Raw genomic sequence first — 22,897 nt, forward strand, 5'->3', positions numbered from 1 at the left:
GAATTAAAAATTTGAATTAGCGAACTAAACGGACCTTTAAGATATTTGCCTTTGGAGATCGAATTGGACAGTCTTTCCCCGCTCAAACTACACTCATAGCATCTTATTGGAATATCCAACTTGTGAAGCCACCCGATCTCGCCAACTCCAATCCTCAAACAACAAAACATTACGCGATGTGGGGCGGGGAAAACCGCCCAAGAATCCTCTTTGTAGTAGCACAAAGAACCCGACCCCCCTCATACCCGAATGATTATAACAATACTGATATTATTTATGTTATTCTTAACAGCTGCATCTACATTAGTTTTGAGCACACCACGGGAGGGGGAGGGGTTCCCATTTAGCTGTCGGTCTAGAGTTAGTTGTTTCAATTTGGATATCAACCTTGGAAAATTTTCATTCAACTTCTGTCCTTCCTAGAGAAGCCAAAATTGGGATGAAAAGATATCATGGAAAAGTAGATTGCCTGTGAAATCATTATCTAGAAGAAGTAATTGTCATCGGAACCTGTCTTAGAGACCAAGATTTTTGAGGAAATATGGAGCTTAACCGTGGGACTCATTTCCTCCTCTTTCTTGTTCTTGTTCTTTCTCCAGAATCCTTTTATCTCCTTTCTTTCGTTCTACTTCTCTCCCCAGTAGTTCTATTTCTCTTTTTGATTTTATCCTTCCATTGCTACTCCATCCCTTCTCGGTCCTCCATCAGAACCTTCATTAAAAATACTCCAAGCATCAGCTGAAAATATTGCATATTCTGAATGGATATTAATAGTAAACAAAGTGAGAGAAGGAAATGATAGAAGACTTTTAAGTTAATCATCTGACATTGTGACCAACACTTTATGTTCCAGTAAGGACCATATTTCATTTGATTTGTTTATGCTTACAAACAACGTTTAGTTTATGATAACTTCCTGAAGGAAAATGAGCCACAATTCGTTTTATTCTTTGATTCTTACAAGAAAATTACTGAAGTCGTACCTATACACAACAAAACACAAAGCTGCGAAAAATGCAGTACTAAATACAAATTTCACTTGTCGTTTGCGATCGCAGAATGGTGTTCAGCAAGTAACGTCCTGAGATCCTGACTTGATCTGAGAGTTGTTCCTCTATGAACTTTCCAAGTCCATAGTACCATCACAGATGGAGGTTAGTGATCAGCATGAGGCTCAATTTATGGTTCTCTTTACCACTTTCCTCCCGAGACAGGATTCTGGCATCATAATATGTAAACAAAGAAAGGGTCAGATTGAATTTCAATCCAACTATGGAACCAAGTCTTGACAAGTATAAATATTAGATAATAGCAACATATGAGTTTGTCCCCTGTTTGAAAGGAATGTAAAAATAGATAATGTGATAAACTCTGTTGGGCTATTTCCATCCACCATAACTAACATGATCACAAGGCAGTTAAGCCATCTGTGCAATGTTAATCCAATTTCTTACAGATGCTTTCTATAACTAAGAAGAATGCAAATCAGACACTGAAGAAAAGCATGCAAAAACAAACTGGATCTGCGTTCTATTTAGTTTTCAGAACGATGGACTGATGAAGTTCAAAAGCTAGTTCTTAGAAAACATTGACGTATAGATCAACATCAGAATACAAAACAATGTTCATATCTATAATTTTAACCTACTAATCTCAATCTCTACTATCATTTTAACTCAAACAATAACCTTCATTTGCTCACTTTAAACACCCTAATTACCAAATCACACCAGCATACACAAAAAGCATCAGTCAACAATGTATCAAGTTAAGCACTTGAAGTCAAATCAAAAGCAAAGCATGATTATCCAACACAAGAAATCAGAGTAAACTTCCGATTCAACAAAACTGCTTACCACATTTCTTGCTTCACAAGGAAACCGCGGCGCAATGAACAATGGACGACCCAACCGGAACCGAAAGAACCTTACTCGACCAACTAATCTTCCCCAGCAAACCGCCATCCTTATCTTCACTCACTTCAATCTCAGCACACCATATCTCCATCTCCTTCCCATTCCCTTTCTCTTCCCACACCACTACCAACTTCCCTCCCACATTCGCCATGGTGGCTCCACACAAGAACTTGGGCAGCCCCTTTTCCACCCCTTTGAGCTCTCTCCATTCTCCATTGCCCACAACACCACCAAATCCAAACCCCCTAATCTTCCCCAAATAGTCATAACAATACAACACCCCATTCACAACACAAGCCCTCCCCCTCCACCCCAAGTCCAACCCACTCTCCACTCCTTCCCAAACCCCGCTTTTCGCATCGAAAACGACCCCACCCCGGTCCGCCATCGCAAACACTCTGTCCCCGACGACGGCGCTCGCATGCATCCACTTGTCTCGGACCTCAGCCGGGCTCGGCACTGCCCGCCACTCCCCGTCTTCGAGCACCTCAGCCCAATGGGCCGCCCGGGCCCACGAATCAACGGCGCAGCCGCCCATGACATAGATTTTCCCGGCGACGACACCCGCTGCGGCGAATTCCCGGGGGATTCTCATCCGGGGCCCGAGCTCCCACGTGTGGAAGCGGCAGTCGAGGACCCACACGTGGGGGGAGGGGACGTCGTTGAGGGACCCACCGAGGACGTAGATCTTGGGGCCGAGGACGGCGTAGCAGGAGCCGATTGAGGGGACGGGGATGGGCGGGACGGGGACGAGGAGGGGTTTAGTTGGAACGGCGTCGTTTGGGTTAGGGGGTCGGAGGAGGGCGAACCAGGAGGAGGAGGAGGAAGAGGGGTGGTGCAACCGGAGAGAGAGGTAGAGGAGGGGCTGAGTGAACTTGAGGAGGATGCGGGTGGAGAAGAAGAGAGGGGAGGAGAGGAGGGAGCGGAGGGGCTTTGAGACTGCGGAGAGGATCGGGTGGTGCCATCTTGGGATTCGTGCTAAGCAGTTTAGAGCGACGTCGTCTGGGAGCGACGGGATGAGGGGCGGCGGCGGCAGTGGTGTTGGTGGTTCGTCGGTGGTGGTGGTGGAGGACATGGTGGGTGGGACTTGGGAGCCAGGTGTGATTTTTGTGTCTAGCTACCAGAAACTGAGTGGGGCGACTTTTTTTTAAAGCATTTTAGTAACTTATTAATTAAATTAAAAAAAATATTCGAACGTGTTTAAACACGTTTTAAAATAATTTTATTTTTTATATTAAAATAAAAATAAAAATAAAAATATTTTTTTATTTTAGATAGAAATTATTTTTGAAAATATGTTTAATAGTTTTATCAAAAGATTATTTTCAGTGTAAAAAAATTATTAATGTATCTCTTTTTCTCTCTCTGTTCGAGAGAGGAAAAAATAAAAATAAAAAATAAAAAAACGATTAAAAGTCGTTTTTTATTTCTCTCATTTTTTATTTTTATTACGTCAAACACTATTTTAAAAACGTTTAATTTTTTATTTTTTAAAAAACATAAAAAATAAAAATAGAATTAATTCTAAATATGAGGTTCGTTTTTTTTTTCGTTTTTTAATTTTTACTTTTAAAATTGACTTGAATTATGTGATAAATCATTAAAAGGAGAGGAAAATACAATGAGGTTTTGTTTAAGGATTTTTTTTTTGCCACCCTAATTTTTATCTCTTTATTTATTTGTGATTTTTTTTGCATGAATACAAATAAAAACAGAATTAATTCTAAATATGACGTTCGTTTTTTTTTTTTCGTTTTTTAATTTTTACTTTTAAAATTGACTTGAATTATGTGATAAATCATTAAAAGGAGAGGAAAATACAATGAGGTTTTGTTTAAGGATTTTTTTTTTGCCACCCTAATTTTTATCTCTTTATTTATTTGTGATTTTTTTTGCATGAATACCTCTTGTATTTTACACGATTGACAATTTAGTCTTTAAATTAAAAATTGTGACAATTAACCTTTTAAATTTTAAAATCTTGGTATTGTTGTTCCAATTGGTGACCCCATCGAAATAATTGGACGGAAAGTCATTTGCTCTTCACATTTGCTCTTCACATTTGCAGATTATCATGGATAATATTGAGACTTAACCAAAAACACATATATCTTTTGACCAAAAAGCACTTAAACATTTAAAAAATAAAACAAAAAAAGAAAATCCAACACATCAACGTCGGCTCCACTCCTTCCCTCCAAATTAAACCTGAAATCCCACATACAAATGCTCTTCAAAAAATAAAATAAAACTCACATCTCCAATTCAAGTACGTCTCTATTAGTCTTGCATTAACAAATCCCCCGTAAAACACCAATAAGGAAATTAAAGAAACAAAATGGTCAGCATTATTAATAATACACAGAGCAACGAAACCCAAATTCCAAAAAGAATTGTTCTTGTTTTTGGGCTGTTTTTTGCCCTTTTTGAGTTATGTGATGTAGATTTTGAGTTGAGTTATAACTTGAGTTAAAGGTATAACTTGAGTTTGTGTTTGGTTGTGTACATTTAAATTATGATTTGAGATAAGAATCTTTTTGAGTTTATGTTTGAATGAGTCAAAACTTGAATTTATATTTATATAGTATTTTAATAAAAACTCAATGTTGATGGAAAATTTTAATAGGGTATATGGGTGATATTTTATTCGTCTTTTTGTTGTGAACACATAGAAAAAAAATAATCTCAATCAGAAGTAAAACGAAAAAGTTATAGCATTTTTAAGAATAGAAAAAATAATGTTCATTAATTTGAGTTCGAGTTTCTGAACTCGAGTTGAAAGGGAAACTTTATTGGAAAAAACGGCATCGAGTGCGCAGCGAAATTTTAAAAAATTTAATCAACGTCAAAGCCAACCAAGAACATGGTCATGATGCTATAGAACATAAATACTAAAGATCTAAATCATACATTTTGAGATTTTTAAGAAATTGCACGTCTGACTGATCAAAGCGTTCCAAATAGCGAACGGAAGAGCCTCAACCAACTGGTCTTCTTTGCTATTCTCGTTTTCACGATCGGAGTGCGGGTGGGCACATGTCGTTCAATCTCCCTTTGGTATTCTTGAACTCTTTCCAACCATAAGAGAACCAAAAGAAAAATTGTTCTTGAGAATTAAACAATTTTTCCTCTCAGGAATCTTTTGTCAATAGCCTCTAAAAAATCCCTCAAGTGATCTAATGAATAATGTGACTTACTGGGCTATTTATAATGTTTAGGAAGTCATACTTCCGTAACAATTAGGTTTCCCAAAGTTTTTATCGCATCCAGTGTCGGTTTCACCACGCCAGCACGCGCTACGCGTTACAGCCGGTCGACCGGTGACAGAGACGTTATAACTCACCGGTCGACTTGTTCTTCACAAACCGGTCGACCTGACCGGTCGACCTGTCTGCATTGACAATAGTTGTTTTCCTAGTTCTTCAACACGGAAAGCTTGCATAGAGCCTCAGTTTTAATTTAAGCAACCCAATAGAGAAAATGCATGATCAAAACAGTCATATAATAGTCTTCTCATATTAAACAACTCTTAAAACAATAATTCAATCAATTTATCTAGAATTAATTTAACAATTAATTCACCAAATAAATTACTCATGAATTAATTAACCAATCTCCTATTAACTTTGAACCTCTTTTACAGAAATAACACAAGTTACCAATATGTAGGATATAAACCGTATCGTTACTAAAAATTATGTGAGCTAGCAAATGAACCCGATAGACATATATAAATCAAGCTCCTATAATCACAACGCTACTTGTAAACCAACAAGTCTGTCTCATGATTATAAAACTCTAGCGCTATTCCACTAAAAGCCTAGAGCTGCATTCTCGATTTATATAACATATTTACAAAGCTCTGAGTAGCTCTCGTCCATGACTCAATATATTAGTGTATCATCCCCATAGGATATCCATAATCGACTTGAGGTCAAGTTCCGTTTTACCTTCTCGATTACATTTATCTTATGTTCTATTATCACACTGTCAGAAAACCATTATTCGTACCATTACAAACAGTAAACCATTAGATAACACAGAGTAGTCTAATGGTCGAGCGCTCGTATTTTCTAATCCACTGATAATGTATAAGAGGATATGATTGATTCTTTATAGGAGCTATGGATTCCACTATCTATGAATAACGAATCTACGCATACACGAGTCATACACTCAATGTATCGGTAAGCGTACCTTTACATAATGTCAGGATGTCTCCCTTTAGTACACCAGAGGATACAAGTCAAGCATACGGGTTCATTATCCATCTTAGGATTAAGATGACAACATATAATTCGTCAAAAGTGAATTGTTTTATTCAAACAGAATTATTAATTAAAACAATTCAACTTTAGTCCGATCCAATATAGATATTACCATTAGAAACTATATCAATGTCTCTGCTCATGGAGTCCCACCTCTGACGACTAAGACAAGCCGTCTCCATTAGAAAGTAGACAACATAACAATCTTAACATGAATAAAGTGCCCAACTTTATTCCCTCGATTGTAGATCATATGATTTAGACTATCATCTTTAGATTCATGTCTTCTGCATGTTCTTTACATTACATGCATGACCTAAAGATTTATAATGACAGTCTCAGACTTTTAGTTTGCTTATCATACATTCAAATAATATGAACATAAGGAGGACAATACATAGATATATGAAATAAATAAATCTTTATTAATAGTCAAAATGTCTCAAAAAACATCGTTACATTTATTCCTAAGGGCATAAACACTAACAAACTTGAACTCGAGTTTTAGTCCCAAACTCAAGTTCAAACTTAAAAGAACATGAACTTGAATAAAGTTGTAACTCGAGTTGCTTTTTTGAGTTTTTGACTCAAGAAAAGGGTTGCCGAACAACCCCTTTATTTTTCACGTTTTTTGAGAACTAAAAAATAAAAATGATTTTAAAATGGCGTTTGACACAATTAAATATATAAAATGGAAATATGAAAACGATTTCAAAATGGTGTTTGCCACAATTAAAGACATAAAACAAAAATAAAAATGATTTTTTATATAAAACAAAATCATACAAAAAACATTTTGAAACAAAATCATACAAAAAATAAAACCATTTTGAAACGAGTTTGAAACACACCCTTTGTTTTTTATATGAAAGTGAAAATGAAAACGTTTTAATTTCAGACAAAAATCATTTTTAAAAATGCGTTTGGTAGTTTTATGAAGAGATTATTTTCAGTATAAAAAAATCCATTAATGTCTCTCTCTACTCAAGAGAGGAGAAAATAAAAAACGACTAAAAATTATTTTTCATTTCTCTCTCATTTTACACTAAATTAAAAAATTATTTTTATTTTTATTTTTTATTTTTATTGCACTAAACGCTATTTTAAAAACGTTTTTATTTTTTTTTCAAAAAACGTGAAAAACAAAAAACAAAATTAATTTCAAACACGACCAATAATTCTGCAATCTATACCCAGAGCCAGAAGCCAAAATAGCAAACAAAATTCTCAAATCTCAACTTTAAACTATTCTCCCTCTCTCACTTCTCTCTCTCTCTTTACCCAAGACCTCTAATAAATGTCAGTGCCTCAAGAAAAGAAAAAAACAAAGATTTAGTGGCCGACGTGCTTGCTGAAATTACTAAGGACTAAGGAGGATTGAAGCCTTGATCGTGGCGGCGATCATGGGTTTTCTTTTTAATTTGTTTATTTTATCGATTCAGATTTAAAATTTAAATTTTATTATAATAAAATTTTTTTAGAAACAATCACATTTTATTTTTTTATTACAATAAAAAATTTTTATATAAAATCACATTTTAATTTAAATTAAAAATTCGAATCAACGAACTAAACAGACGTTTTATTTATTTGTTTGTTTTTTTTTCATGGATATGGCCACTGCAAAGATGAATTTGGTGGGGGAGGGTCGTTACGACGTCAAATCTCGTGGGGGTGAGATTTCTGCATCTGTCCAGGAGAGAGAGTGGGCAAGAGAGAGAGAGTAAACGAGAAAGGTGCTGATAATTTTCAGTTTGTGTTCTAATTTTCTTTTTGTTTTTCATTTTGATGAATTCTTAATTTGTTTTTGGGTTCTTCTTTTTAGTTAAAACTTTTTTTTTTTTTTTTTAATTTTGATTTAGGCTCTGATTAACGACACACGTGAAGGGCACATGACCTTCCCGTCCAATATTTTTTTGATGCCGTTTGGACTAACAACATTAAAGGGTTGTTCTTTTGCAATAAAACTCAGAAAAAGTTTAAATTCGAGTTATAATTTTATTTAAGTTCATGTTCTTTTGTAAAATTTGAATTTGAACTCGAGTTTGGGGTTAAACTCGAGTTCAAGTTTTTTTTTTCAACTCGAGTTCATAAACTCGAACTCAAGTTATTGAACCATATATTTTTCTATTCTTAAAAATGTCATAACTTTATCGTTTTAATTCTGATTGAGATGATTTTTTTCTATGCATTCACAACGAAAAGACAAATAAAACCCCGCCCATATACCTTATTAAAATTTTTCATCACCATTAAATTTTTATTAAAATACTATCTAAATATAAATTTAAGTTTTGACCCACTCAAATACAAACTCAAAAAGATTCTTAATTCAAATTATAACTCAAATGTGCACATCCAAACACAAACTCAAGTTACAACTTCAACTCAAGTTATAACTCAAACTCAACTCAAGATTATTACTCAAATCACCCTAACTCAAAAATGCATAAAAACAACCCCTAAGATTTTAAATTTAAAGGGTGAATTATCACAATTTTTAGTTTAGAGACTAATGGCCTGTTCTTTTGGAGTGTGATTTGAGTGTAATTTTTGAGTTGAATTTGAGTTATAACTTGAGTTGAAGTTGTAACTTGAGTTTGTGTTTGGTTGTGTTGTATACATTTGAGTTATGGTTTGAGATAAGAATCTTTTTGAGTTTGTGTTTAAGTGAGTCAAAACTTGAATTTGTATTGAGATAGTATTTTAATAAAAACTCAATGATGATGAAAAATTTTAATAGGGTATATAGGTGGGGTTTTATTCGTCTTTTCGTTGTCAACGCATAGAAAAAAAATCATCTCAATCAGGATTAAAACAAAAAAGTTATAGCATTTTTAAGAATAAAAAAAATACTATTCATTAATTTGAGTTCGAGTTTCTAAACTCGAGTTGAATGAGAAACTTGAACTTGAGTTTTAGTCCCAAACTCGAGTTCAAACTCGAGTTCAGACTTAAAAGAACATGAACTTGAATAAAGTTGGAACTCAAGTTACATTTTTTTGAGTTTTTGAAGCTGCCGAACAAGGCCTAAATTATCAATCGCGTTTAGTACAGGATGCATCCATACAAAAAAGTCTTTATTTGTCTCCTGAACTTTACAAATTAGTTTGTGCATCTTTTAGCTTTAAAATGTTATTAATTTTACTCTTTCTGTTTATTTGATTAATAAATTTAATGACGTAACAATTATTAAAGAGGTAGTTTAATGGATTATTTCATAAAATGCCCTTTGAATATGTACCCTATTTCAGAATGTTTAATGATATATCAAAAGATATCAAAATGTCTTTAATTTAGTATTTATGTTGCATACCATTAAAATTATTATTGAGTTCACTTGATGTATGGACGTTTGGTTCATAGATTTAAAATCACGATTCAAAATTATTCTCGATTTACGTGTGTTTTTTGTGAGAGAAAATACTGTAGCGAGTCATGAACCATAATTCGAATCATGGCACGAATCATTGAACCAAACGCACTGTAACAGTTTTAGTTTGCAGAGATTTAGATCCTAAACGTTATGATACTCCCATCTCATCTGTACCCTCACGTTTTTCATGTTGCGTGACTTTAAGATCTTTCGAAGTAAAAATCGAAAAAAATCAAAAGATCTTAAAAGTCATGGACCTGAAAACATGAGGAATAGTACAAATGGCCGGAGGAATTCATCGCCGTTCCTGTGACAATATTCTTGACAAGAAGTTATCATAAAAGAAAGAAAGTTGAACGTGACTTCTGAGTTTTGACTTCGTTTGGCTTTCGAGGAAAAAAAAGTTTTTGACATCGTGTCTTTTCTTTACATTATACTCTGTGTTAGTGATCTGATTGATATGTGTATTATTGTAGGGCTAGATTTGGAGTTGGTAATAACCCACTTTCTTTACGAAAACAGAATTCACTGCAGCAAATTCTATGCTTCTACAAAACCTACCACAATACTGGCTCTAAATAAAGGGTCCTCTACTATCTAGTTGCCAAAACCTCTCAGCCAACTCCACTTCAAAGTAACCCTCAATACTTTTTGTGTTTCTTTGGTAACAACAGTAACGATGCGAAACTCCAATGAAAGGATTTGACAGCCTACTGGACCAATTCACTAGTTAATTCTGCAATTATATAGTAAGAACTAAGCAAGTTACAATATTTCAGCCACACCACCGCCTTTTTGATTATACGAAATTGTGTAAAGATCGCTCAAGATAAGACCAAGAGTATCTTTCTCATATGTTTCTAACTGACAGATAAGCCAATTTTAAGAAGTCAGAGAACACTGGTTCTTAACTACTGATTCCTGGTCAAGTAAGAATCTTCTAATGATCTACTACTACAATCGCAAGCTACAAAAACTTGATATGAAGTGGAGAAATGTACAGCTTCTAAATCAATCACCCAATCATTTTTCAGAAAACACAAAATGGAAGTTTTACCAAGTAAAGCCTTAAATATTATCACTTGAATGATCAAACTTACTAGCTTAGTCTGATGCATTCATTGGACTCGAACTAAGGGCATTAATTGGAGTGGCAGAAGTGTGGCACTGGCACATCAGATATCAAACGAGTTAATAGGGCAAGGTACAGCACAACCCAAACAATAATCAGTGTGCATAAATTACGTTGCACCAGCAAAGATTGATAAATTTCCACCATACAACTGTAAGATATCAGCTGCACAATAACATAACATGGAAACCAAAGGAAAGTCTATGGTATATCTACTTCAAAGAAATTTCCAATTCATAACAACATGCATGACCATGAAGTAGTAAAGGCCCCACCAATCTTTTGTACTTCACCAAATTCTCTCAAAAACTAAGATCCCTAAAATGTAACTTTTATCAAGGATTCAGGAAAGATCATATTCAGCATCACCAACACTTAATTGCTCAAAAACTTGAACAAAGTTCATCTCTCAAAATAATTCTTTACAGTTCTCTTCCCAAGAAAGTACTCTTCATGTCATTACCCGTTTTAACTATTTAGCTCTCAAAAAGGATGTCAAGGAATGGGGAACGTGGAGGTTTTAAAGCTTTAAAGTTAATTAAAAAAAGTTCTTAAGATGGGTAGTCAAGCATGTGTATGTGAAGTGCCGACTGCCAGACATTTTGAGTCCAAACTTTGAGTTGGACGCAGAATGTGGTGCTTCAAAGGAGATGTATCATTTAGCAAAAAAATTCCATATTTGACAATGCTTAATTGCGAAAACAACCAACTGAACAAGCTAAAATAAGGATGGGCACAGGCTTGATATATCTTGTCACTCAAATGGAAAAAAACTTATGTAGCTTACTCAGAATCATCAGTAAGACTCAAACAGCGGACAAATGCACAGCGCATACAATTCAAAGTTCATTATGTACTCAAAATAATTTTAACAGTTTCCTTCCACAAGAATGCAATCTGATTTCTATAACTCGAGCTTGTTGTACATTCTCTGATTCTCAGATACCCAATCATAACAAAAACTATGAGGAAAACCATTGATCAATTTAAACAAATCAAGCTTATCCAATGAAAAGAAAGAGTGAAAAAAATAACATACCCCATTTAGTCCTCACAAAGAAACTGGCATACAATTATATAACAAGGGCCACCTATATGTTCCACATACGCACGTCGAATAAACCATCTCCGACCACAGAACTTCTCCCTGCAAATTCCCATCCTTATCTTTCTTCACTTCAATTTCCACACACCACACTCCCATAGTTTTCTCCAAATTCCGAAGAAGTGCCGACTCCAAGATTACCAACCTCCCTCCCACATTGCTCATCCTAAGGTTCCGCCGGTAACTCCGCATCCCTTTATTCACAAACTTGAGCCTTTTCCACCCTCCAATTCTTTCATCAAAGCCTTTAATCAACCCACTATAACCATCGAGGCAACACAACACTCCATTCACCTCGCACATCTCTATGTTCCAATCCAATCCATAACCGATACGACTCTCAAACGCCTCCCACGTCTTCATGGCGGGGTCGAACCTGAGCTCTTCTTTGTCCATCCAGATGCAAACCTTACCACCTCTAATGGCGCAGCCAAGAACCAGTTTGCCGTAGACCTCAAGCACGGGGCTAGGAAGGGCCTCCCAGCGCCCGGCCACCGCGTCGAACACATCCGCCCATGAGCCGGTCATTTTCCACTGTCGGATCACGTATATTTTGCCGTCGAAAACTACAGTCTTTGTGGCGCACCCTAAAGCCGTTGGCATGCTCGGACCCCGCTCCCAAGTGTGGAAGCGGCAGTCGAAAATCCACACCTTGGTTGAAAAGAGGCGGTCCGTTTTGCCGCCGAAAACGTAGATCTTGGGACCGATGGCGACGTTGTGGGACCAATCTAGGCAGTCGTCCGGAAGTCCTGGGACCGGAGCGATGATGATATTGGTCTTGTTGTCGTCGGAGTTTGGGTTGGGTCTTCTTCCGTACACCGCGGACCAACTCAGAGTCTTGTCGGATTGGCTATGAATTCGGAGGTAAGGCAGAAGTTCGGAGCAGTTGAGGGATGATCGGACGGCGAAGAAGTGTGGGGAGGAGAGGAGGGACCTTATGGGCTTCGACACCGCCGCGAGGACTGGGTGGTACTGTCTTGGGACGCGAGCCAGACACTGCAAAGCGATGTCGTTTGGTAACGACGGGATGAGAATCTCCGGCGGTGCCTCTGTGGCGGCGGTGGACATGGTGTTTATTAATTAATGAGGTCGTCGGTCGGAAGAGAATCAGGAATGTAAATAGTAACGAAAGGTGTGAATTAGAGATATTTATGTTGCGTGACAAAAAAAAAAAAAACAAAGAAATGAAATGGTGAGGATCGTCTTAAATGTAAAAATGTTTTAAACTGGGGGGATAAATATATATATATATATTATTTTTGATAAATTGGTGGACAATGACCCATTCCACTTGCTTTCAACATCTTCAGATTCTCAAATAAAAACAAGCCCCAAAGAAAGCTGGACAAGGCATCCACTTTATGACCGGTACATGAGAATATGCCTTGTTAAAACTAATGATTCTGAAAACTGACTCGTTAAGAACCTTGCCACGTGAAACTCAGTGAAATATGTCTCATTCATTTCATTTATTTAGGTTTAAAATTTGAGTTTTGTTACAATAAAAAATTATCAAAACAATTACATCTAATTTTTTTATTACAGTAAAAAATTCTCACATAAATTCACATCTCAACTCGAATTAAAAACTCGAATCAGCGAACTAAACGGACCCTAATCAGAAAAGAAAGAATACAATACGTAATTAACTCCACTTCATACAAATATAATTGGTGAGGTTCAGATATTCATCAAAATCTTTATGTCCACGTATTTCAATACCATACCCTGATTGCTCAAATGTTGTAGTAGGAAATGGTTTAGTGAACATATTTGTTAGTTTTAAAACTGACCATTCAAATAGCGATACGACGACACGATTCAAAATACGTACAAAGTTAACGAGTTTCGGTCAAAATCAGATCAAATTTGTGAAACACGATTTAATATCGTATCATTTTTAGGTTGGCATTGACCCGCTATAACTCATTTATTAAACGTGTCATATTTAAGTAACCCATAATTACAACCCGTTTGTTACCTATGTTGAGAAACAAGTTGAAAAATAAATTGAGAAATAGATTGATACAACCTTATTATCACTCATTTTATAAACATGTTATTAAGAACAGATTGACATGACACTATTATGACATGTTTAATAAACGAGAGTTGGTCGTGTCGTGCTGTGTCAATAAGCCAATATACAGGTCGTGTTTAGGTTTTGTATTTCGACATGAATAATAAACGGATCGTATTCGTGTAAGGTCTTATTGTGTCAATTGAGAAAATCAACACGATACGACAACACGAATTGTCACCCCTAACTAGCCTGTTGCATGAATGGATTTGTTGAATATCTATATCACCATTCTTTTTGTTGTTCATGTGTGAAGAAAAACCTCACATGATTCTGAGAACTGACTCGTTAAGAATTTTGCCACGTGAAACTCAGTGAAATATGTCTCATTCATTTCGCTTATTTAGGTTTAAAATTTGAGTTTTGTTATAATAAAAAACTATCAGAAATAATCACATCTAATTTTTTTATTACAGTAAAAAATTCTCACATAAAGTCACATCTCAACTCGAATTAAAAACTCGAATCAGCGAACTAAACGGACCCTAATAAGAGAAGAAAGAATACAATACGTAATTAACTCCACTTCATACAAATATAATTGGTGAGGTTCAGATATTCATCAAAATCTTTATGTCCACGTATTTCAATACCATACCCTGATTGCTCAAATGTTGTAGTAGGAAATGGTTTAGTGAACATATTTGTTAGTTTTAAAACTGACCATTCAAATAGCGATACAACGACACGATTCAAAATACGTACAAAGTTAACGAGTTTCGGTCAAAATCAGATCAAATTTGTGAAACACGATTTAATATTGTATCATTTTTAGGTTGGCATTGACCCGCTATAACTCATTTATTAAACGTGTCATATTTAAGTAACCCACAATTACAACCCGTTTGCTACCTATGTTAAGAAACAAGTTGAAAAACAAATTGAGAAATAGATTGACACAACCTTATTATCACTCATTTTATAAACAGGTTATTAAGAACAGATTGACATGACACTATTATGACATGTTTAATAAACGAGAGTTGGTCGTGTCGTGCTATGTCAATAAGCCAATATACAGGTCGTGTTTGGGTTTTATATTTCGACATGAATAATAAACGGATTGTATTCGTGTCAGGTCTTATCGTGTTAATTGAGAAAGTCAACACGATACGACAACACGAATTGTCACCCCTAACTAGCCTGTTGCATGAATGGATTTGTTGAACATCTATATCACCATTCTTTTTGTTGTTCATGTGTGAAGAAAAACCTCACAGAAATATTCTTGATTATATCGCCTTTGATATAACCTCTGTTGATTTGAGCAATGCAAGTTTTATTATCTTTCGTGTAGTATTGTTAGATTCCTTTGGTTCAAGGATAATTTGCAAGTCTCTGAGCCGCATTGATCCACATAGCTCAATCATACATATTCCCGGCTCGCTTCAGGTAATGCAAGTATTGTAGTATGATTTGATGAAGTTAAACAGTATTATTTTGAAAAATTGTTCAAAAAGACTTTTTTGTTTTTTCAAAATTAATATCTAAAATTCCTAATATGCCCCGACAACAGTTGTGATTTGCTCATCAGGTGAGGTACTTTCACAATCATGGCATATTCCAAGACCATAATTTCTCTTCATCTATAGGTTCATATGAAGGTGCGTGTTAGATTAAATGCAATATACTAGCCAAAACATATCTTCTTTGCAAAGTCGGCTGATGTTGCTTGTTTGTTTGGTTGTTTTGTAGGAACAACCAAAACATTAACAATTCAGAGCTCCCTCATGACAAATTGTTCAGTTTAAAGTTAGTATAGTTTTAAATAGAAACATTTCCCGTTCATGTCACTGATTCAAGTTTATAATTCGAGTTTTACTACAGTAAAAAAGCTCTCAGAAACAGTCACATCTAATTTTTTTACTACAGTAAAAAACTCTCACATAAAGTCAAATCTCAATTCGAATTAAAAACTCAAATCAGCGAACTAAACGGACCCTGAACAGTTCATTGATAGAATCGTTCTCTATTGAACCCGCGGGAATTGGTCCTTATCTCATCTCCAATTGCATTGAAGCTTAGCCAATTCCACTTTCAAGTGCCTAAAATAACTTTTCTTGACATGTCAGTTCCGTTCGTTTCTCGTGTTTGAATTGAGAATGAAGCCTCAGAAACTATAAAATCTTTTCCCCTTTGGTCTGGGAAACAGTTACAAAGCTTTATTTTAACAATCTGTGGTGGAAGCAAAAAATACTGACCTCGATGGACCGGTTTCCTCTTTAGCTCCTGGAATTCTCAAAGGTAGGAATCAGCAAATTTCGACGTTTCAGCCACATGAATACATTTGTTGTTATGTAAAAATGTGTTGAGATCACTCCTGATTGGTCACGAAGTACCTTTGTCAAAGTTTTTACATTAATCGTTTAATGCAGTTTTCATTATGCAATAAACGAGTTGAAATCGCTCCGGATGAGTAAAAAGAAAACGTACATCTGTGATCTGTCAATGCTTCTCCTTAACAGAGAGAAAGCATAACGAAAAAGTATTACCATAGACCTTGGAGAACACTGGATTCAATGAGATTATTGTGTTAAACGGCAATTTAATAGCAACTTTTGAAGAATGAGAAAGAAAAAAACAAAAAAACAAAAAGCTGCACTATGCCAAATACATATGTGCACGGTGTCCATATCCTTGATGCAAACTAGAAAAAGTGATAGAATTTGTAGACACCAATACACAAGGAAATTGCAGAAGCTTAAGATCAAGTGGGGCACTAAAAAATGTTTAGGCAAAATAATCCCACCCGTAAATAAAACAGAGCTGACCAGGGAAAGAAAGTAGATGATATGATTCCACTAATTCGAAAGGAAACAAACATTAGTTTTTTAGAATGAAAGAAAAATACTATTTATTGGCGCTTCAGGGGACGAACAAAATACAGATGATGACACACCAAAGGCTGCTTCAATTAAAAAGTATGAAGTTTATAAAACCAACTTACATGAAAAAAGGAACTAAACGAAAAAATAAGGAAACAACACAAGTCTGATCTTAACAACACAAACGCAAGTTTAAATAGAAAGTAAATAATTTTAAAGAAGTTAATCTATTCACCTCAAAACTTTTAGAAGATTATAATTGGGTCCCTTTTTAAAAATTATAATTTGGCCCTCAATCTTTTAGAATCATAATTTGACCCTTAAACTCTTAAAAATTACAATTTGACCCGTAAGTTTTTTTCAAACTTACAATTTGACTCCTAATGTGTTTAAAATCACAATTTCACCCCTAAACTTTCATAAATTGCATTTGACTATTAAACTTTTTCAAATTACATTTTGGCCCCTAACATTTAAATCTTTCCTTTTCCTAGCCAGTTGCATCTCGACCTCGAACACGGTCGTGACATGTCAGGTAGTCCCATGGCAATCGTGACCCGGCTCTAATGACAGTCATGACTTGATGGTTCTGGCCAGTCAATTCGGACCCGACGGTGATCCTGACTTGACCATGTCATTGGCTTGACTCAAATTGCAATCCCGACCTGAGCCCGGTACTGTTTTGGCTCATCGGTGGACCTCTTGTGGCGGTTGCTACCTATTGGATTAACCAATCCCTACACCAATATTGATCTTGTTCGTTAATCCAACCACGACACCGATCCTAATCCCTTCCCAAAACCTAATGTTTCCATAACTTGAAAAAATTTGACAAATTTTGTTTTTCTTTTCAAAATACAAGTTTCCAAACATGTTTTCAAAAGGTTTTCACTTTTTTGTATAAAAAACGAAAAACTATTCAAAAAATCGATACCAAAAGCACCTTTAGATAAGACATGATTCAAAGTGCATTGTGGGGTATGCAAAACAAATAAAATGATTCAGATAAGGCGCTGTTTCAAAGTTCATGTCAATAAAAACTTACTAGCTTGTCACTGATAAATTTTAGTTCGCTGATTCGAGTGTTTAATTTGAGTTGATATGTGATTTTATATAAGAGTTTTTTACTGTAGTAAAAAAGTTAAATGTGACTGTTTCTAAGAGCTTTTTACTGTAATAAACTCGAATTCTAAACTCAAATCGAAAAAATGAACCGGACGAAAGAACTATAGCTCTATCGGATTCACTAGCAAGATTCAGACTGGAGCATTGCCTGGTGCAATATGTGCTTACAACAGATTGTATCAGATGTCAATTCCAAAAACAAAGACCCCAAATTTGGAACACGCACACGTTAGTACGACTCAAACTTGGGGCATTAGCTGTTGCAATATGTACTGCACCAAAATCTTAACTTGTAGCTAGCAAGAAATGCAGAGCAAAAGCACTATCACTAAATTCATCAACAAAAACTCTCTCTAAAACCATTTTTTTCTTTTTTTAAAAATAAAAAAATAAATAAAAGAAAGGGAAAAGAGAGAGAGAGAGAACGTACTCCATTGCATCGCCAGTCCTCACAAAGAAACTGGCATACAAGTACACAAAAAGCCCTGCGCATCATTCAACCATGCGTCCTTCGAAAAGACCATCTCCGACCACAGAACTTCTCCCTCCAAATCCCCATCCTCGTCCCCATCCTTCTTCACTTCAATTTCCGCACACCATACTCCCGCTTTTAGCTCCAAATCTGAAGTTACAGCATCATTCTGTAAATCATCATCTAAATCATCCTCCCACAGAATTACCAACCTCCCTCCCACATTCACCATCAAGGGTGGTTCATCCCAGTAATTAGGCAACAACCCTCTATCATTCACAAGCTCAAGATCTTCCCACACTCCAACTCTTTCATCAAACCATTTAATAGTGCAGTCACAATCCTCAATCAAATACAATACTCCATTCACCTCACACATTTTCGTCGGAGTTTAGGTTGGGGCTTCGAAACAGCGTGAACCAGAGCATGGGCTGGCCGTTTAGGCATTGAAACCTTAGGTAAAGCAGGCATTCGGTGCAGTTGAGGGCTGATCGGGCGGCGAAGAAGTCTGGGGAGGAGAGGAGGGATCTGATTCGCTTCGACACCGCCCGCGAGGACAGGGTGGTATCGTCTTGGGACGCGGGCCAGACATTGCAAAGCGATTTCGTTTGGTAGCGACGGGATTAGGAACTCCAACGTTGCATTGAGCTCACAAAAGTGGGAAGGAAAGGTAAAGCAACTAAAAATTTAATACCAATTTTGCCCCTCTACTTTCTACTTGATTATTAACCCCTTTTTTTTTTTTTTTTTTTTTTTCACTTTTCACACCCCCATTCTGTTTCATTCTGTTTATCTATTTTGTCAGCTTCTCACAAGTTTGCAGTAATCTTGGTCTGGGATAACGGTTCTAAAGCCTATATGAGGATTATTATATGACATTAGCATCAACAATAAGTTTAACAAATCTCCTGTCGACATACTACTGAATCTCTATGAATCACCCTCCTATTTAGCTACTGAAATATTCAAAAATAATAACTAGCAAATTTCAACGTTTTTCAGCCACATGAATGAATATTTGATACATTTTTCATTTTGCAAAAGACGAATTGAAATCAGTCCAAATGAGTCAAAAAAGAGTACATATGCAAAAGCTTCTCTCTAACTGAGAGGAAGCATAATGAAAAAGTAAGATCATAGAAATTGGAGAACACTGGATTCATTAAGATTATTGTGTTAAACAAATATTTAATTGCAATCTTTTGAAGAAAGAGAAACGAAAGCTGCACTTATTAAAGACTAAGGAAGAAAGAATTTCATTCACTAAGGAAAAATGTAGAGTACTACTTAAATAGCTATGGATGCGTTTGGTAGATGGATTCAGAATCATGATTCTGGATTCTGGTTCAAAATCAGTGTTTATTTATAGTGATTCTAAATTATACTTCAGAATCAGTGTTTGGTTTGGATGATTCTGAATTATGATTCATAATCTGATGTGATATTTTAAACTAACTCAAATCATGATTCTAAAACTACCCCCCTCTTGATTCAAGGTGATTCAAACCCCTGATTTTGAATAATGGTTTTAGAATCATAATTTAAACCCAAAATTATGAATCATGATTTTAGTTCTAGAATCATAAATCATTCTGGTTTGAATTCTCGTACTAAACAAACCCTGAGTTCTGCAAAACTGAGTATCTAACAAATTACAAATGGTTGTAACAAATTAATCTGTCTTAAAACTAATCTAGTAACTAAGTTGTATCTCTAACAGCCACCCTCAAACTCAAGGTTGAATTGAAAGCTTTCAACTTTGAGTTTGTGTCTTAAAGCTGGGAATTTTGAACTAGAAATAGGCTTGGTTAATACATCAGCAGCTTGATCTGAGGCTGGAACATGTTTAAATTCTATCAATTTCTTCAACACCTTTTTCCTTATAAAATAGAGATCAAGTTCCACATGTTTCGTTGGAGCATGCAAGACTGGATTTGCTGCAAGCCGCACAATACCAAGATTATCACACCAGACTACTGGTTTACATTGTGATTCAATCTTTAACTCTTCAAGCAGTAACATGAGCCAAGTAATTTCAGCTATGACATTTGCTAGACATGCCAAACACACGCCGACGACCAACAACAAAATATAAATAAATTAAAACAAAACGGGAAAATATTAACGTCTTAAATATAAATATTCATTTTGTTATCTTTTCTTTCTTTTTAATTCATTAATATTTTTTCTTTTTTTTTTTTCGTTACGTAAGGATATAAATTTCTTTACATATATAATAGTAGGTATTTTTATAAATAAAAATGTTCTAAATAGACATTTTTATAAATAACCCGTCTTTATTTTCTGTTTTCTCGTACGTTTAAGCTGTGCAAACAATTGCGTATCAGGACATCTTATTTTTTTGCTAGTAGCATATGAGGACGTCTTAAGTTCTATCAAATTAATACCATGAACCGGTCAATGCTCAATTCGACTCAAGACAATGATCAAAATGTCTTTAAGAAAAGGAAAAGGAAAGTGAAATTATTCATTTCTTTTTCAAACCCAAAAACTTCTAGCGGAGGTCTTTCTTTCTTTCTTTCTTTCTTTCTTTCTTTAAGGATTCTTAATTTTTTTCTTTTTTCTTTTCTAATTTTCCTCAAGGGTATTTTTGTCATTGCATTAGTCAAAATCGAAAATCTCATGGTCATACAATTTGCTTATCAATCCGTGTTAGCATTTGGTTGAATCGTTCTCCTTTACATTACTAACCGGAATAAAACACTCTTAGAGCAATATATTATGGCTCTGACCACTAATTAGCCAACTCTAGTTTGAAGTGATCTACCCGTTCGGTTCGCTAATTTGAGTTTTTAATTCAAGTTGAGATGTGATGTTGTGTGAAAGCTTTTTACTGTAGAAAAAAAAATTAGATGTGACTGTTTCTGAGAGTTTTTTACTGTAACAAAACTCGAATCAGTGAAAAGAACGGGTTCTTGACATATAAGCAAACCATACGCACTTCTCCTCTATAGTCTGGTGTAACAGTTCTAAAGCCTAAATGAAGATTTTTTTTTTTTTTTTTGAAGGTAAGGATTATATTTGACAATACCATCAACTCTGCAAGTTTAACAATCTGCTTTGGACATAACACTGAATCTCTATGAATCGCCTTCCTATTTAGCTTCTGGAATTTTCAAAGATAAGAACTAGCAAATTTCAACGTTTCAGTTTCATACACATTAATAGTTTGATACAGTTCTCATTATGACAAAATAAAAAAAAAACTAAAAAGATTTACAAGACGTTTCATGGATTAGAATCATGAGATTAGAATCATTTTCGATTTACCTGTATTTTTTATGAGAGAAAACACTGTAACAAATCATGAATCATGATTCGAATCAGGGTACGAATCCCCTTACCAAACGTAAAATCACTCCAAATGAGTCAAAAAAGAATATATCTGTCAAAGCTTCTCCTTAAGAGAGAGGAAGCGCAATGAAAAAGTATTTTATCAGAAACTTTGGAGAACCCTGGATTTATTGAGATTATTGTGTTAAACGAAAATTTAATTGCAATTTTTTGAAGAAAGTGAAACAAAAAACATAAAAGTTTCATTATGCAAATAGACAAGGAAACTAAGGAGACGTTTGTTTCCTATATTCGTTCCTGATTCTGAATCATGATTCATGGTTCTCTACAATATTTTCTCTCATAAAAAATACACGTAAAACGAGAACTATGATTCTGAATACATAAATTAAACGTCCTCTAAACTTAACATAAATGATTCAACTTAACATAACCAAAGCATCATAAGGAGAAATCTTTCATACTCGCCACCAATAAATAAACATAAAGCTATAACAGGAACAATATCTGTTCTGAGCGAGTCCACAAAGTGTACGTGACAAGTCGGGTGTGGGGTAAAAGAAAACAATCAGATTGTATTACATGTTAACTTCTAAATAGGAAACAAAAATACTAATTGTTGGTGCCTCAAGCTTAAGAAGATCAACAGCTCTTTAGAACAGCTTTCTAATATCCAAACCTATTTTCTGTTTCTTTACATTTAAATCCGAACATCTGAATTGGACTCGCCGATTGGGAGTGTTGTGTTTAAAGGAGATGTATCGCTTAGCACAACATTTTTGTATCTGCCTCTGGTAAATTACAAAGTATAACTAATTAAACAAGCTAAAATAAAGACAGGAACAGTTTTGATATATCTTCATCACTCAAATGAAAAATACCTAATAGCTAGTGGTGGAACTTCAGGCGGCGGGCCTGCCCGAAGCCCGAAGCCAGAAAATTTTTGAGCTCGGCGGGCAGACACCATTCGCCACCCGTCCACTCTAATTACTCGGGCTCGGGCAAACCGAAGAAAAACCATTCTTGGCAGCCCGCTGCCGGCGGGAGAACCGTGACCGCCGTTTTTTTTTTAAGTTTCCACCGTAACCCGAGCCCGACCCGTTGCCCAAAATCTAAAAAACGGGTAGTTTTTTTAATTTGCCCAACCCGTCTCAAATTTTAAATTGCAACCTCCCTTATAATTTGTCTAATTTTTACAATAAATAACTTAAAAATCATTTATATACATATCATATACAATTAATAAACAAAATTATATATAATATATATATAATAGTATATAA

The 22,897-nt window shown here is 35.3% G+C and overlaps 3 protein-coding genes across 6 annotated transcripts; all 3 read right to left on the minus strand.

The window, feature by feature from the left end:
- Window positions 1-36: 36 nt before the first annotated feature.
- LOC21391717 (F-box/kelch-repeat protein SKIP6) lies at window positions 37-3,040 on the minus strand. Of its 2 annotated transcripts, XR_002903282.1 has the most exons (3): window positions 1,857-3,040; window positions 984-1,218; window positions 37-711 (listed from the first exon to the last, which is right to left on the minus strand). XR_002903282.1 is itself a non-coding variant. In XM_010110276.2 (2 exons), the coding sequence occupies exon 1, from the start codon at window positions 2,989-2,991 to the stop codon at window positions 1,870-1,872; it is 1,122 nt and encodes a 373-aa protein (XP_010108578.1). In that variant the 5' UTR covers window positions 2,992-3,040; the 3' UTR covers window positions 731-1,218; window positions 1,857-1,869. The 2 variants fall into 2 exon arrangements, 1 of the variants encoding a protein (XP_010108578.1); XM_010110276.2 differs by lacking the exon at window positions 37-711 and having other exon boundaries at window positions 731-1,218.
- Window positions 3,041-11,577: 8,537 nt separating this feature from the next.
- Window positions 11,578-13,117, minus strand: LOC21391718 (F-box/kelch-repeat protein SKIP6). The gene has a single exon (XM_010110277.2). It carries the CDS (start codon window positions 12,863-12,865, stop codon window positions 11,744-11,746), a length of 1,122 nt encoding a protein of 373 aa, XP_010108579.1. The 5' UTR covers window positions 12,866-13,117; the 3' UTR covers window positions 11,578-11,743.
- Window positions 13,118-16,168: 3,051 nt separating this feature from the next.
- LOC112093956 (putative F-box/kelch-repeat protein At1g61540) lies at window positions 16,169-18,924 on the minus strand. Of its 3 annotated transcripts, none has more exons than XM_024173609.1 (2): window positions 18,258-18,924; window positions 16,169-16,197 (listed from the first exon to the last, which is right to left on the minus strand). In XM_024173609.1, the coding sequence occupies exon 1, from the start codon at window positions 18,676-18,678 to the stop codon at window positions 18,277-18,279; it is 402 nt and encodes a 133-aa protein (XP_024029377.1). In that variant the 5' UTR covers window positions 18,679-18,924; the 3' UTR covers window positions 16,169-16,197; window positions 18,258-18,276. The 3 variants fall into 3 exon arrangements, with proteins under 3 accessions (XP_024029377.1, XP_024029378.1, XP_024029376.1); XM_024173610.1 differs by lacking the exon at window positions 16,169-16,197 and adding an exon at window positions 16,376-16,387; XM_024173608.1 differs by lacking the exon at window positions 16,169-16,197 and adding an exon at window positions 17,373-17,439.
- Window positions 18,925-22,897: the final 3,973 nt, after the last annotated feature.

Source organism: Morus notabilis, unplaced genomic scaffold, assembly GCF_000414095.1.
Source record: "Morus notabilis unplaced genomic scaffold, ASM41409v2 Scaffold887, whole genome shotgun sequence".
In the NCBI taxonomy this organism is placed as follows: domain Eukaryota; kingdom Viridiplantae; phylum Streptophyta; class Magnoliopsida; order Rosales; family Moraceae; genus Morus; species Morus notabilis.